This window comes from Cynara cardunculus, unplaced genomic scaffold, assembly GCF_001531365.2.
Source record: "Cynara cardunculus var. scolymus isolate 2C unplaced genomic scaffold, CcrdV1 Un_Scaffold_2146, whole genome shotgun sequence".
NCBI classification, from domain to species: Eukaryota; Viridiplantae; Streptophyta; class Magnoliopsida; order Asterales; family Asteraceae; genus Cynara; species Cynara cardunculus.
The window spans coordinates 33,304-49,488 of NW_020200993.1; the positions used below are offsets into that span (position 1 = coordinate 33,304).

At 33.9% G+C, this 16,185-nt stretch overlaps 2 protein-coding genes across 5 annotated transcripts in view; both read left to right on the forward strand.

Annotated features, from left to right (window-relative positions):
- The first annotated feature begins 331 nt into the window (after positions 1–331).
- LOC112502903 (phototropin-2) overlaps positions 332–16,185 on the forward strand; it is a 39,203-nt gene continuing 23,349 nt past the window's right edge. Inside the window, exons 1-12 of the mRNA XM_025106919.1 lie at positions 332–446; positions 1,690–2,160; positions 3,969–4,151; positions 5,048–5,139; positions 5,220–5,484; positions 6,257–6,461; positions 6,621–6,691; positions 8,140–8,246; positions 8,358–8,407; positions 8,511–8,615; positions 10,019–10,078; positions 10,735–10,824. Coding sequence (XP_024962687.1) covers positions 1,721–2,160; positions 3,969–4,151; positions 5,048–5,139; positions 5,220–5,484; positions 6,257–6,461; positions 6,621–6,691; positions 8,140–8,246; positions 8,358–8,407; positions 8,511–8,615; positions 10,019–10,078; positions 10,735–10,824 — 1,668 coding nt within the window. The 5' untranslated portion in view covers positions 332–446; positions 1,690–1,720. The remainder of the gene's footprint in view (positions 447–1,689; positions 2,161–3,968; positions 4,152–5,047; positions 5,140–5,219; positions 5,485–6,256; positions 6,462–6,620; positions 6,692–8,139; positions 8,247–8,357; positions 8,408–8,510; positions 8,616–10,018; positions 10,079–10,734; positions 10,825–16,185) is intronic.
- On the forward strand, positions 12,355–15,551 carry LOC112502904. 4 transcript variants are annotated; one of them, XR_003067791.1, is made up of 6 exons: positions 12,355–12,606; positions 13,120–13,185; positions 13,402–13,481; positions 13,563–13,685; positions 14,571–14,652; positions 15,367–15,551. XR_003067791.1 is itself a non-coding variant. In XM_025106920.1 (5 exons), the coding sequence occupies exons 1-4, from the start codon at positions 12,415–12,417 to the stop codon at positions 13,675–13,677; spliced, it is 453 nt and encodes a 150-aa protein (XP_024962688.1). In that variant the 5' UTR covers positions 12,355–12,414; the 3' UTR covers positions 13,678–13,685; positions 14,582–14,842. The 4 variants fall into 4 exon arrangements, 1 of the variants encoding a protein (XP_024962688.1); XR_003067789.1 differs by having other exon boundaries at positions 14,582–14,652; XR_003067790.1 differs by having other exon boundaries at positions 14,591–14,652.

The window sequence follows — 16,185 nt, forward strand, 5'->3', positions numbered from 1 at the left end:
ATATACGATTATGTATGTTAATTTGATAAAAATTTAAAATAAAACATTTAAAAATAAAACATGTAAAATAAATTAATTAACTAATTATGAAGGTATATAATATAAATTAAAAATTATAATTTAAAAAAAATATGTGAAAGGGTTAATTGAAATGACTTGACGATGGAATGGTCCAACCGGATGATGAAATTATTTGAGAAGAGACGCGTGGGCATGGTTTGAGCCGTACATGAACATCTAAATGATGGTCATTATTGCGCCACGTGGATATAAAATTTCATGAACGTTATCCCTCCAACCAATTATCTCATCTCTCATCCACTTCCTAACCAAACACCCGCCCTCGTTTCATCATTTCTCCACACACACACACACACACTCACCCTCACCTACTCTCTTGCTCTCTTCCCGCCGGCAGCATTCCCATTTCCCAATATACAGACACAGTACGTCTTCTTCCTTTTTCATGTCATTTAAGCGTAAGTTACAAGTCATTAATGCTTCATATTACTGAATTTTGAGATTATTGCTCTGGAAATTCTATATGCGATTTGATTATTTGTTATATTAGGATTTTTTTTATTTTGTTTTTCCAGGTGATAAATAATTCTTTTCAACATAAAATTGTACCCTATTTCATAAATTAGTTGTTATTTGTTTAAAAGTATATTTTAAATTCACCATATTCATTTGTATAAATATTGTAATTCAATCAATTGAGATATTTATAAAAATAATGAGAATTTATTTATTATGATTTTGATATTTATGGAAGATGATTAAAGTTTATTAATTATGATCAATACTTTATATTATGAAACAATGAAAACTTTTATGATATCACATATTCATCAAATTAAATAAACGGTTGAGATTGAATTGTATTAGTTGTACAAATGTAAAAAGTTGCATAATAATTCACCTCATTTATTCAAATATCCTTAACAATTTTTTTATAATTCTTTTAAAATAAAAAATTAAAAAATTAAAACATTCAAATTAATTTATATTCTTTATTTTAGAGATTTCAATAGTAATTATAATAATAAAATATTTTATCATTTTGATATACTTTTTTTAAAAAAATAGGTAAAATAATTATAATTCAATTTCATTTGTAGGATAAAAAAATAAAAAATTTAAATAATTTATTGGAGTAAAATAGGAAACAAAAACCTTCATTATCTCTATTTTTGATGATCTATAGGAGATGCTCTTAGTTGATAAATTAAAGGTTAATGCAAAATAATTATGTCAAAAACTTAATTAAAAAAATGATTGATTATTTTTTGGAATAATCCGTTGAGCTTATTGAAACGTTGCTTGAAGCAGTTTTTTTTCTTTCAAAGCTAGTTATGGATAATTAAATTTTTTTTACTTTCTAATAAACTCGAAAAATAAATTAGTTTATGGTTGTCAAACATGGCTTTAAATCTGTATCGTGTTTTTCATCAAATTTCTATTAAACATATAAAAATACTATTGACATTCATATTGTGTTATTAAATATTGTTCAATAGTTTCTAGTGATGTATTGACAGAACCTTGGTAAAACTGCTTGCAGTTTTCGTATCATTGGTCAGCTAGTTCGAAAGCAGTGATCAAATTTTTGTAATTGTCACAAAAATCTTATACTGAATTGGATACGAAAAAATTGATTTTAGTGATGTGTTTGATATTTACGTGTAGGTGACTGGTGAAAACTTAAAATTGGTAATTAATGGAATGGTCAGATGCTGAATCGAGCACTACGAATAGTAAACCAACATCGATCAACAAATGGATGGCGTTTGATAATGATTCGAATCAAAATAAACCACCGATGGCTAGAATTACTCCGCCCGAAGATGAATTTGATGTTATGAACATAGTTGAGAGGACATCGGAATGGCCGGGAGCAGCCACGGTAGTAGCAAGTTTGATTGGAGACGAAGAGAGAAACAAGAGGAGTTCGTCGGCGTCATGGAGGACGTCGGATGACGAGTTTTCATCAAGTACGCAACCACGAGTTTCGCAGGAATTAAAGGATGCTTTGGCGACACTTCAACAGACCTTTGTTGTCTCTGACGCCACCAAGCCGGATTGCCCGATAATGTATGCCAGTAGCGGGTTTTTTACGATGACCGGTTATTCTTCGAAAGAGGTCGTTGGTAGAAATTGGTAAGTCTTCATTTTGTATAGACTTCAAGTTATAATAAACAAAAAATTTGAGATATTATATTAAAAATGTTGATATTTGACGAATTTTTACTTTTATTAATATAATAAAAAGAAAATTGATCAAAATAACCATTTCTCTCTTTTAAATTGGTTTTTTAATCATTTTCTCCATCTTTTACCAAAATATCACTACATCTGTGTAGTTACAAATTCTCAATTTGTAAAAAGGTCAAAAGGTAAAAAAAAAAAAAAAAAGTTTTTAAACATGATCGACTAGTACAGGGACCAAATCCCCAATTTCAATTAATGGTCTGCAATTTGCGCAGATATATATAAATACTTTTATAGTTTTTGCCCCTGCATTTGTGAAGCATGTTTAGAAACTTTTTTTTTTTACTTTTTAACCCCTGCATAAATTAAGGAGCTATTAGTTACGCAGATAATAACATTTTGATAAAAAGCGAAAAGGAAATATTAAAAGACCAATTTTAAAGAGAGAAATAACTATTTGGGTAAACTTCCCTTAAAAAATGTTAGGATGAGTTCATATAAATGAACTTCTAGAAGAGTTATATTAAATAAGGTTGACCTTTAAATGTTTTTAATTAATTAATATATCCAATATGATTTAATGTTTTTAAAAAAACCCTTTAATTTAGGTATTTAAAATATATATATATATATATATATGGTTTGGGGAAAATTATAAATAAGATTCTTAATGTGAAACAGTTCGATTACATAGTTTACATTTTGTTTTGAATTAGCCTCGACTCCTTACCTTAACAATATCCAAGTTAAATGACCGTATGCGCCTGTCATGTAAGAATCATTTTAGTATAATTAAAAAGACTTAGGGGCCGTTTATCAAACACTTCCGGTAATCGCTTACCGGTAAATTTAACACTATCATTTACTTATCGGATAAGATTTCCACTAAAACGGTATCATATGTAAATGACATAAAATAAGTTAACAAGTATTTATTTTTGATATTCAAATGACAATTACAAGATTCTAACGAATATATGACTTCAATTTAAAAAAAATAGAGGTTGATAAAAATGACGCATTCTTTTTTGGTTTATCACACTTTTCTATCAGGGACGTTCCAAATTTTGTGGAGGGCCTGCTACGTTTAAAACTTTTGATTACATTGAATAAATGAAATAACAGAGAATATATGTTAAAAACAAAAATGAGCTAAACCTAAAACGATTAACAATCTGAAACTAAATCTAAACTATTAATGATTTGAACCTAAAACCAAACAATTAATGGTTTGAAACTAAATAATTTCGGCTACAGTTTTACACAGGTCGATAAAAAATCCTAAACACATGTAAATTTGAGTCCCAAAATTTCAGGGTCGCTGTTCAAAATTTCACATTTAACATGCCAAGAACCGACCCTGTTTTCTACCGTATATAAGAAATAATATGGATGCAAAAATTTATTAGTTAAAAAAAAATAATGTTTAGGAACGGCTCAAAGTATGAAATTTCTTTTGTTTTTTTGTTTTTAAAAAAATTAAGAATTTATTTATTTGATTTTTAAAATTTATTTACTGAAAAACAGTTTTTAAAAATAATGGTTGTTTTTTTAACTTAAAAAAAAAAACAAATATTTATGATATGAAGTGCGAAGGTGGTGCACCAAGGTTCACCGGCGATCATGGTACACCGCTAAGCTGTTTCACTCATTCTATCAATTACACAAAAGAGTAGCCACAAGGTTTTGCCCAACAGACACCATTTTAGAAATCATAGAAGCTGCCTGAGGAGATGCTGTTGGTGTTTGTTGTGCAGTCGGTTTCTACAGGGAAAGGAGACGGACCAGAATGAGGTGGATAAAATACGGCATGCGGTCAAAACAGGAAGTAGCTACTGCGGCAGGCTCTACAACTATAAGAAAGATGGCACCCCGTTCTGGAATCTACTCACCATCACTCCTATCAAAGATGAAAATGGAAAGACAATCAAATTTATTGGGTAATTTATCTTACGCTTTACTTCTATTAGATATGCCTTCCAGCTGAACTGTAGTACTTTAGATTGTTTTTTGTGGTCATATCATCATTGTTAATATATGGAATTTGGAAAATCAAGTTATGTGACTACTAACTGTGTGGTTTGTACTCCTTTCTTTGAAAATCGTCACAATTTCCATATCTTTCCTTTTTTCCAAAAAGTTGAAGCTTATATTGACCCCATGTACACATTGTGATGGCTAAATTGATTGATGCTATGATTTGGCATGCAAGGTTCTCGTATTTTTGTCATTATTGAAATATATTCTAGGCATGTTAGAACTAGTCAAAAGTTTATATCAAACTAAATGTAAAATCAAACTTCCCTGTTTTAATAAGACCAAGGGATTTTGTTATTGTTGTAGGGTTTTTTTTTTGACATTTGATTACTTGTCCAACGTATCTATGCAATTAAGCTTACAGCCAAAAATTGCAAATTTTTATGGGAAAGAGGGAGAAGTATCTTTTAGTATAGTGTCTCATACATTTGCTAGCTACCTTCCAGCGGACATTCACAGGGCTTTATATTTCATGCTATGAATATGCTGCATTAACATCCTAATCTTCATGTTTAACCATGCATCAAATTGGATCATCTGTTTCCCCGACCTCATTATTCAAGTAGTTACTAGCTAGCAGGTTAATAGCTACTAATTGAATACCAAAGTTCCTGCACTACATGAAATATACATGAAGTGCCTATGATAATCTAGCTTTTCAGAGAACCATCATGTTGAAATGAGAGGACATAGTTTTTTGTTTAGTTTTTTGCTTTTCGAATACAAACTTCTATTGTACCAGTTAGTTCTTTGCTTATTTATGTTATTATAGTGGATAGCACCTTTTTTTACTTCACAGAATGCAAGTAGAAGTCAGCAAGTACACTGAAGGTGTGAATGAAAAGGAATTGCGACCAAATGGATTGCCAACTTCACTAATTCGCTATGATGGTAAGTAAACCGACATTGCTTTTGCTTTGTATACCATGGGATGAACTGTTTCTGAAAGCTTCAATTTTCACCATGGCCAGCTCGTCAGAAGGAAACGGCACTAGGTTCCATTGTGGAGGTTGTACAGACTGTTGAGCGTCCTCGTACGCACAACCAGTCTAGTAAAACTGAAATTGAGGAAAAGGTCATTGATTCCTCGCTTGCTATATCAGCAGAAAAACAGAGCCTAGCTACACCTGGAAGAGAAACACCTCTCTTTGATCCTAAAGGTGATTTATCTCGTACAAATTCTTGGGGTGCATCTAATACGAAATCCAGGAAATCAATACGCAGTTCCTTAATGGGGTGAGTCCTTATCTATCTGCTGGTGTCATTTATCTTATTTCCCATTTCCTATATTATTGCTGCTGTCCTCGCATTCACTCTATTCATACTTGTTACCAGTCTGTATGTATGCTGGATGGATCTGGTAGTTTAATGTTTAAACAGTCCCTCAAAATAGAGTTCATATTTGATTTTAGATATTTGTACCTTATTTCCAAATTTTAAGTTGCATGGAATTTTGTTTTTGTTTTCTTAACTTCAAAATTCTTCAATTCTATTGCCTTTACACAGATATCAGTTGCAGTTATTAGATCCTCTTACACAATAAAAAACTTATAGTGAATTTTAAGTTTAGTTAATTGACACTCAGAAGCCAAATGTGACTTCTTTTTTGGAGTTGGATTACGTATTATGGATTATTAAATCCAAAGTAAGAAATAGGCCACTAGAGATATGACTGTGCAATGCCTAAATGTGGAGAAATGACTGTGTAAACTCTGCAGTGCCTATACAACTAAATCAAACCAAACAAATGAATGCAGTTTATCCCACATAGAGGTCTGCAATGCTATATGCTGATTGCATCCTTGTTACCTAATTATGCTATAAGACATAACTTCTTGTGCCTCGTTGTTAGAGTTATCGTTGTTAGAGTTTCTCGATATTCCCTAGATTTAGTTCTATTGTTGAATGGTACAAGTATGACTTAGGACTTTAAGTTTATATTCTGATAGGCCTCATGAATCCTGGATCAATTCCAAATTGTATGTGAAGCATGTTTCAATCTTTACAGGTTTAAAGGAAGGGCTTCGACCAATGAGCCTCAACCAACTATTGAGCCTGAGGAGTTAATGACAAAAGACATAGCTCGCACTGATAGCTGGGATCGTGTGGAAAGAGTGAGGGACATGCGTCAAGGAATTGACTTGGCAACCACACTGGAACGTATTGAAAAGAATTTTGTGATAACAGATCCAAGGCTCCCCGATAACCCCATTGTAAGAACATGATTAAACATTTCTTTCTCCTTCGTGCACTTATTATCAATTCTTACTTTGCACTTGTAAGATCTATCTGCCATACAATAGTGTTTGAAAGTACTGTCCTTTATGAGATGCAGCATAAATTTGGATCCTGAATCTCTACTCGAAATGCAGATTTTCGCATCAGATAGCTTCCTTGAATTGACAGAGTTCACACGAGAGGAAATTTTGGGAAGAAACTGTCGGTATGAAGCTTCAGCTTTTAGATAATTTTGATCTAAAAATATGCTTCTTCTTTTTAAATTTTATATTTGTAGCATATGTGAATATATCTGTACCAATGTGACTGGTGAGAATACATGGTTTCACATCTATGATGCGTTTAACTGAGAAATCACATTGTATTCTCTTGCCTTAGCATTTGATTCTTACTTTATATCATCTGCAAGAAATGTTCTCTCTGGCAACACAAGTCATCATTTCGATGAGATGTCAAACTGAACTCTCCTTTAATGTATGAAGTGGCATGTGAATCCCCTGCAGAACCTTTTAGCTGAACAAGTAGCAATTTCTTGCCTTCACAGTTGGTTACTTCTCAATAAGTACCCATCTCTAGTTTCTATTGAACCAAAGTTGATTTCGAATATGGCTCTCATGTGGTCCAAACATTGGTTAAGTTTGCACATATTTTGAGAATATCCTTAAGACTGTAAGCTAATTTAATTGTAAATCAACAAAGTGCTGACCAACATGAATAATGAATGTCTGTTGTAAGCTTGCAAGCCTGGTTGGTGCTGCTTGTTTGGCTCTTCCCTGTGTAGGATAGTGGTTCTTCTATCTGCAAGAAAGATGAGGTTTGTATAAGCTTGATTTTTGGCTTCCAAACTCTTCTGTATGACTGAAGATTGAGATTATGTTTTGAGCTTATTTGCTCTTACAAATCGTCAAAGAGCTAAAACAGCGCCCTTTTGGTGGTGGGTTAAGTTTATGTTAGTGGAGGTGTCCGAGGGGCATAGAGTTTCAACAACAATCCTCAATTATTTATTGAAGTGAAAAGGTATTAATTGGCAAAACTTTGTAGTTATGCCTCTTAACAAAGTCTGTCAATTCTTTTCGAGGCATGGACTGTTCAACGGTGACAAGGCCTTGTGCCGGGTAGAGGCAGATATTGGGGGGAAGGGTAGAGGCAGAGAGCGCGACAGACAAGAGAGTAAAATGATGGGAACCAGTCAGGGTTGGAAGTTTGAGTAAAATGGTGTTAAGTTGAATTGAGAATTGTAGTGCCCTGAAACTATGATATAGTGTTCCAAAAGTTTGTGGTCACCAATTTTTAGCAAGTATATCAAGCATTAGCAAAATTAATTTCATTGTCATACCTAATCCTATAAGTACAGATTTGAGAGAGGGAGTAAGAGAACTTCCAAAAAGTAAAATGGTCATTGAAGAATATATGATCATTCTCAGGGGTTTGTGTAGGAATTAATAATACCCTAAATTTATTCCTGCTCATTTCTCATGACTTCTGTTTCTTGCCTCCTAACTTGAAGCTTTTACTGAAGTCTTCTTGTTGATATTTGATGGGATTGTATGGTTTCAAGTCATTAATTGTATTGCATCACTTCTTCGCCTTTTTTCCCCTCTGCTTCTCATCTTCCGTCAGGTAATGTGTAGTCTCCATTATTGTTTTGTACAGATTTCTTCAAGGACCTGAAACAGATCAAGGAACTGTTGACAAAATACGTGCTGCTATCAGAGAACAAAGGGAAATTACTGTGCAGTTGATCAACTATACAAAGAGTGGTAAGCTACGCCTTCAATATTTCAAAATATGGTAGTGCTGAAAACTATGGTCGACATCATTGGGTCTATGTGATTGATTTGTTTTGTCTGCATGAACTAAATTTGTCATAGGGAAGAAATTCTGGAATTTATTCCACTTGCAACCTATGCGGGACCAAAAGGTGAAGTACACAAATTTATTTTTAACTACACACAAAAGAGACTGAATATACGGTTGCATTTCCTTTATGGAATTTGAGCCAATCTAATACCTTCAACATTCAGGGAGAACTTCAATACTTTATTGGTGTCCAACTAGATGGAAGTGGTCATGTGGAGCCCCTAAGGAATCGCCTTTCAGACACGACAGAGAAACAAAGTGCTAAGTTGGTATATTTCTCTATTATCTTTGAGATATAATGGAATGGAGAGTTGGGACTTCCCTTTGTAGTTCTACACTTTGTTTGTTACCATAAAGTGCAAAAGAAAGAAAAAGAGCTTAATGCTACGTATATCTTTCTTCCAATAAGAAATGTAAGGACGAGGCGGTACTTGTGATATTTCGGCTAACATTTTAAGATGTTGAAAAAAGGATAGTATCATGCTAATATAAAGATCCCAATATCCCTGGTTATCTTTCTTCCAATAAGAAATGTGACCAGGCATATTGGGATCTTTATATTAGCATGATACTATCCTTCTTTCAACATCTTAAAATGTCGAAAACTTTCTTCTTCAAATATGGATACTGTATGTGTGCATCGTCAGGTCCTTCAGGCAAATGTGCTTTTAAGTATGGCAGTTTGTAAGTTAAAGTATCATATCTTATTAGTATATCTAAGCTCTCTTCCAAAGGCAGCGTAAGTCTTGGTTATGATTTGCTGTCAGGTAATTAATTACCTGTAACTGATACCGAGTCTGTTAATGCTCTTTGCCGTCCACCGAGTGTTTGGGGAAATGTGACTAATCAACTGATTAAGGTTTTTTCCTGATTTTTCCCTACAGGGTGTTTGTCTGAAGATATTAGATAAAAAAAGATATTAAGTGATAACAGCAAACGCTGTTAACAACACATGACCTATATGTTATTCTAATTATGGTTTACCTCTAGATTTTGCTTAAAATTGTATATTTCTGACAGCAACCTGTTTTATACTCTAATTATGGTTTACCTTTGGTTTATTATGCTTTCATGCTCATTGGAAACCAGACTTTTACTTGCTATAACAACCACCTCTAGGTAAAAGTGGTAGCCCCACAAAACAACCATCACACCCCCTTGCCACTTGTGTTTCTTGGCTAACTATTTTGGCGAAACATCTTCCAAGAACACAAATTGATACCATATGTAGCTTGGACACATTTGATGATGTATTGAACAAATGTGTAGTTTTTGTTAGTGGTTCACATCAAGGGTTTGCTTAGGTTTTCATATTTCCAACCATTAGGCCACTTCTGTACTTTACTTATTTTCGTTTTCGTTGATGATAGAGAACGTGTTCTACAAATACAAATCCTGGTAGTGATAAGGTGTTCAAACAAAGAAAAAATAATACAGAACTACAGAAGCAGGACACTAATATTTTGGTTAATTCCTGATGAAGTTATCTTTCAAAATGAGTGCTCCCTAAAACTGTTCATGCTGATCACAAACTCTAGATTTTGTTGGTATCACCCACTTGTTGTAGGCTCAAGGAAATTGTTAGAATCAGATGCTAGCGTATATATCAATGTTATGCAAGTAGTGGCTTCTTAGGATTCCTCCTCATGTAAGGTTTCTTCTCTCTCACCAGGTAAAAGCTACCGCAGAAAATGTTGATGAAGCAGTTAGAGAACTTCCTGATGCCAACTTGGTAAGGTACTCGTCTTTCCTTAGTATGCTACTTGAGAAGTGCTATTTATTGTTACGGCTTTAGAACATTATGGCTTAAACTTCTTTGATCACATTATTTTACATGCCTTTATGAAGTTAATATGCAAAAAAAAGCTTATTCCTTTTTCTAATATTTGAACATGTTTAACATCCATCAGATTCAAAAAGCTGCATATGGTTTAATGGAATTATTTCCTCTGTCCCAAATTGACTAATTGAGTGGACCTTTATTTGTATAACCTTTTAAGCGACTTCACGTAGTGTTTTTTAAACTAAAGCTTGGGTAGTTCTACATTTTTCCTTGATAAGTTTCTTAGATGTCAATTTTGGTTAATTCATCAAGGATTGTTGAAGCGATTAATCATTTGAGATGTTTGGTCACCAAAAGAATTTTTAAATCTTATAGAAAAATATTATTAATGGTGACTTGTGGTCATTTACATCCCAAAATGATATAATGTTTCTCAATTTCTATGTTATTAGCAAAAAACTCTATAATTGTTTATAGGGGTATAAGCTACATATTTCTTGTTTCTATGTATAGTGAAAAAATTACCATGTCATCTGCAGTTTTTACTTCTATATATGTTTTTACTTGTTTTTGACTGATGAAAGTTTTGTTCTGTCCCACTTCAGAGGCCAGAGGATTTGTGGGCTATCCACTCTCAACCTGTCTTTCCTAGGCCTCACAAAAAGTACAATTCTTCTTGGAAAGCAATTCAGAAGGTAACGGTTTCTTTAAAGTGGCATCATTTTTGGCGGACGCTTTCATTTGAATTCCTGCCCTTTAAACCTTTGGTAGAGTGTCATAGTCAGACGATGCATGCAAATGCCATTCTTCTTTCTAGTTCGTACAATTATGTTCTGTTCCTCTAGTTAGGTGATCAAAATTTTGTTCTGGCAAGAAAAAAGTTATGCTGGATATTTGCTTCCCAATACTATCAATAAATACTACAATAGTATACTGTTTGTATCCTTGGCTGTCAAAATGAACTTATGGAGTTGGCCTAAGGCCTATTGGATACACAGAACGATTGCATTACTAGCTGACAGTTAATGTTATATAGATCAAGATTATGTTTTTTTAGTACTTACCAAAAGAACATATGTAAAGCTATTGTACAAGTGTCCATACATTTTCTTCTATATGTAGTTGATGCTTTGCTGAGAGTTGGTTTGTGTTATGGACATGAGGTGTGATATCCCTCACCCCTGTGTCTTCAATTTTTATGCTCCTTGCTTCCATGTTCTATATTGGAGTATCAACTAAATTGACACAAATTATCAGTGAATTTGATGTAATAGAATAAAATCCACTTTTATGCAATGTCTAGATGTAGTAGTATTTTATATTTTCTCTGTTCCCTGTTGGCCCCTCTGATCTACTGTAGAAATATTCAGTATCCTTAGAGATACTCGGTCACCTTAAGAATACTCAATATTCATTGTGTAAATATAGCCTTTGTACCTCCCTCTTTTGAAAGCGAAATAAAAAAGAATTCCACATGGTAACAGAGCATCTTGATGCAAATTGATTGTTGTCGGTAGCTTTCTTATTGAATTGAGTAAAGAAAAGAAAGAATACAATGGTTACACAGCTTTCGAGAGGCTGGTTCTCTCCCTAGAGAGCTGACGCTCCTTTTCAAACTGGCAAAACAGAATGCCACACCTCTGACCAACTTCCCCATTATAAAGGCTGTCACAAATATTCTATTCAGAAGAATACCCAAACTACCCTCCAACTACCCTCCACTTACTTACAATTAAACTATTTAAATCTTCTTTTATATGTGAAACGTACAGTAGGCTTATCAGTATATTCATTATCTGAAATTGCAACATCAGTTGGAAGTAACAGAATGAGGACTTGGTCAGCTTCTCAATGAACCAAATTGCACCATACAATACAATGCGAAATTCTACTTGTAAATGCTTAGTTGCTGAGGGTCAAGTGGCTTCTAATCTCTTGACAGTAGTGTACATAGTCTTAAAATCTGTGAATGTGCTCCCCTGGTGTGTAGCTATGTTGTTATATTAAGTCTAAATTTTAGACTGGTTGTTGGTTCCTTTTTTCATGTAGCATTATCAAGTCTATTATGAATTGATGATATATTATTGCATATGAACTCTTCTTTTGAGTTATATTCTTGATGTTCTGTTTGTAATTCAGTTGTGGGCATCATATGTAAGTGATAGTTGGTAATGCTGATTTAGGAGAAAAAAGGTTAATGGCCGTCTATCAGTTTAATAGTTATGAATTCTGTGCTTCATTTTGTTCTCATCCCTCCTTTACAGGTAACTGTTGTCAATCCTGCCATGGACAGAGTACTGTCACTCTTGCAAAAGTTCGCTCTTGATGCTCAAAAGGGTAAAATTCCGAAAGATAAATTACGATTTGGTGCCCCATGGAGGCACCCGCCAAATAAGGACGACCCTTGCCTGCGTTCAGAATGGGCTAAGCTTCAACTAATGGATTTCATCCAATCTTTAGTCAATGCAGAGTTTGGGGTACATCTCTCTTTCATCTTTTTCTGTCTTCCCTTTATTTTTGGGGGGAAAGTTGGATCATTAAAAAACGGCGTCCACCTGATATTGGCTCTTTCAAACTCAATGTGGACGGTTCCGCTATAAATGGATTCATAACAGGGGGTGCCCAATCCCAAAATTAGTTCTATTCATTGCTGAAGAGTATACATTAATACATATATCAACTGACCAACATTTTGTTACTATTCTTTCTTAAGTAAGCCATCAGTTGCTATTTACCTTTAAAAAGGATGTTAGAAGTAGTAACTTTTGCTTGACTTGTATGATCGTGCTTGGACTAGCCCACTATTTAGTCTAACCACCATGGTTGTGAGAAAACCTTAAAGAATAGGTTGCCTGTAAATGTGGTTCATATTAACAAACATCTGAAGTTATTAAGGGGATGTTTCGATTTATGAGTGTGCATGTTTATAGTTGCTAGATATTATCCAAGGTTCTCTATATCTTCTAATTCATTGCAGTAAACATGTGCAGATTAATTATTTTTCTGATTGTAGTCTTGAGATCTTTGATGATCCTTCTGTTAACGCAATGATTGAGGTACTTTTCATTAGTTCATTTTCTTCTTTAAATTTATCCTTTATATCTATTATCTCAAAAATGGTGTTTAGTAGTGTTGTCATAGTTGGATTCATGTCAAAGATCATCATTGATTCTATATTTCTATAAAAAGCTTCATATCAGCATGCTTTTTTATCGGACCTCTTTAGTGTTACAAATATTAATACCGTGGTTTTAAATTCTCCAACTTCTCAGGTTGGTTTACTCTACGTCCAACGTGATCCATCCTTCTTTCGCCCAATATCTGGTGCTATTCAGAGATGTCTTGTGAGATGGTACAATTATATGTCTTCATGTCTGGAGTCACTTTGAATGCAGCGAGAACTTGCTTATGCTAACTTACACATATCTTGCAGGCTTGTCCAGGAGAGAATTCAAATGAGCTTTAAAAATTCACTCCTATTTCAGTGGCACCGAGTTGTAAGGGGACGTAGCTATCGTCATCTCTTGTTGCAAGTAGGCAACAAATAGAGTTCAAGGTATGTGGACTGTTACACTCTCTGTCCCAAAATAAATGTCCACTGTGAAAAAACCACAAGGTTTTAGAACTGTGCAACTATTACACTTTTTTAATCAACTAATTGACAATTTTACTCTTAATAATAAAGGGAGCAACGAATATCTCCACCTCCATAATTAAGGGTAAAATTTGGAGAGTAGGCACTTTGAAAAGTGGATACTTATTTTGGGACAAACTAAAATAGAAATGGGCACTTATTTATTTTGGGGTGGGGGATTATTTTCTTTATTCTCCATCTTGTGGCCAGTTGTGGGTCCCATCTTTATTTCTTCAAATGTCAAGTAAACGAGACCCATAAGCACGTTTTCGTTCTCTTCACCTCATAGAAATAGGAGAGTAGATGCGGACCTAGAATTATTTTCAAGTTGTGGCACCATTTGACTATAAAAAACAAAGCTATGGATTTTTTAACAAAATCATCATCTGTTTGTTGATTAGTTCCTTGCTTTTTGTATGTGAGGCCCTATGTTCAAGTCTTTTATCTCAATTTTTTAATAATAAACATGAAATTAAGAGAGAAAAACTAAGAATGATACAAATGGGATTCGAACCCGTGTCTGGAAGGGGAGAAAAAACCGTGCAAACCAACTTTATCAAGAGAAACTTGTGTTATTGTAGTTTCAAGAAATATATGGTTGCACCCAGCGAAATAACACCGTGAACAAAGCGGTGGCCCGTGCCACCGTATGCACCATAGTCGGTCCGCCCCTGAATAGGAGCCAACAAATGGAAATATTGTTTATGCAATGTGCCAAGTCATCTGCAACTAGTCTTGCTATCTAGGTTTTGGAAATCTCTTTTATACATTGAAACCATAGAGTGGTTTCTTATGGAATAACCGCAGTCTGGTTTCAGTTTATGCAGATCAATGCTGATTCTCTTGGTGGTGGTGCTTCCTCTCGAGCCTCAAGTTCTAAGTTCTAACAGTAAGTGGTGGTTGAAAACTAACCTTTTAATTGAACCCGATATTGAGATGTGGATATGCTTGATGGCCTGTTTTCATTTTTGTTTTAGATGAATATAAGAAATTTACGTAAATAAAGAGAAGTAGTACACACATCGAAAAAATAAATAAATACTGACCTCCATCCCAAAATAAATGTCCATATTGGAAAAGGCAAAAGATTTTAGAAATTAATCAACTAAATGACAATTGTACCCTTAATAATAGAGGGAGGAATGAATTTCTTCATCTCATAATTAAGGGTAGAACTGGAAAGTAGACACTTACTTTTGAAAGTGGGACACATATTTTGGGACAAACTAAATAGAAATGTGGACACATATTGCAGTTCAAACATGGGTTTGATTCACACTCCATGTTCTGAGAAATATTTACCATCCGTGAAGAGGAAAAATGGAGTCTTTGTCTAAAGACTTGCATTGAGAAAAGCACTTTGCCATTTGATCCGATAGTGTTCCGTCAGATAGGAACATATCTGATAAAAACTATTAATCATATTTCAAATGCTTTTAACTGAAACCTCACAAAATTTGCATAGTGATTTCCTTTTAACAATCACTCATTGATGCAAGAAAAACGATTGTTTTATTAGAATAAGGTAAAACTGGTCCATGTATTTTTTACCTTGATTTATGCTTCATTTGATATCTTGCTATCTATATTTTGGTGTTGTCAGTATTCCATGAACAGATGCTTTCAGAAGCTTCACCGTTGACCTCAGGATAAGAACTCAAATGATGTAAGACACCATCCTCCATATGAAGTTTCCCCCCGTATGTGTGTGTATGTATAAATGTGTGTGTGTGTATATATATATATATATATATTCAAATGAACTCTGTAAATAGTTTGAGAACCTGAGAGCCAACTATTCATGTTTTATTCATGATGGATATCGTGATAGCTATCCATGCTCAAATTATTCTTAGTGAAAATGCATGATATTCATGATTATTGGGGTTATTCATCATGAACACTACATGATATGCTTCCAGGTATTCAAAAATATTTATGGTTCTTATTTGAAATTTCCCCATATGTAGGGTTATGTTCCGGTGAGATTAAGAGTTATTATGAGAATAGTGAGAATACATCCAAACCATTGGAGGAGTTGATTTTTTAATCTAACGGCTAAAAGAATCGTAGATCTTCAACTGATTGCTGACAAAAAACATGGAGCTTCAACTACTTTCATCAACCACAATCTTCACTTTCAATCATTTTCGCGAAGTTTTCCTTATCTTCAATCACTTTCATATGCATGAATTTGTTAAAGTTTCAGCCATGGTGATAGAACATAGGTCAATGAAGGTAGATGAAGGTTTTGTTTTAACATTCTTATCATAACTCTTATTCTCACACAATTCCATGTTATATATATATATATATATATGGAGGTTCAGCGGAAAACCCCCGAAAGATGAAAAACTAGGAACATTCTATGCACCATTCATCTGGACAATATGCACATGTGCCAAGTAATCAAAGTTGTTTC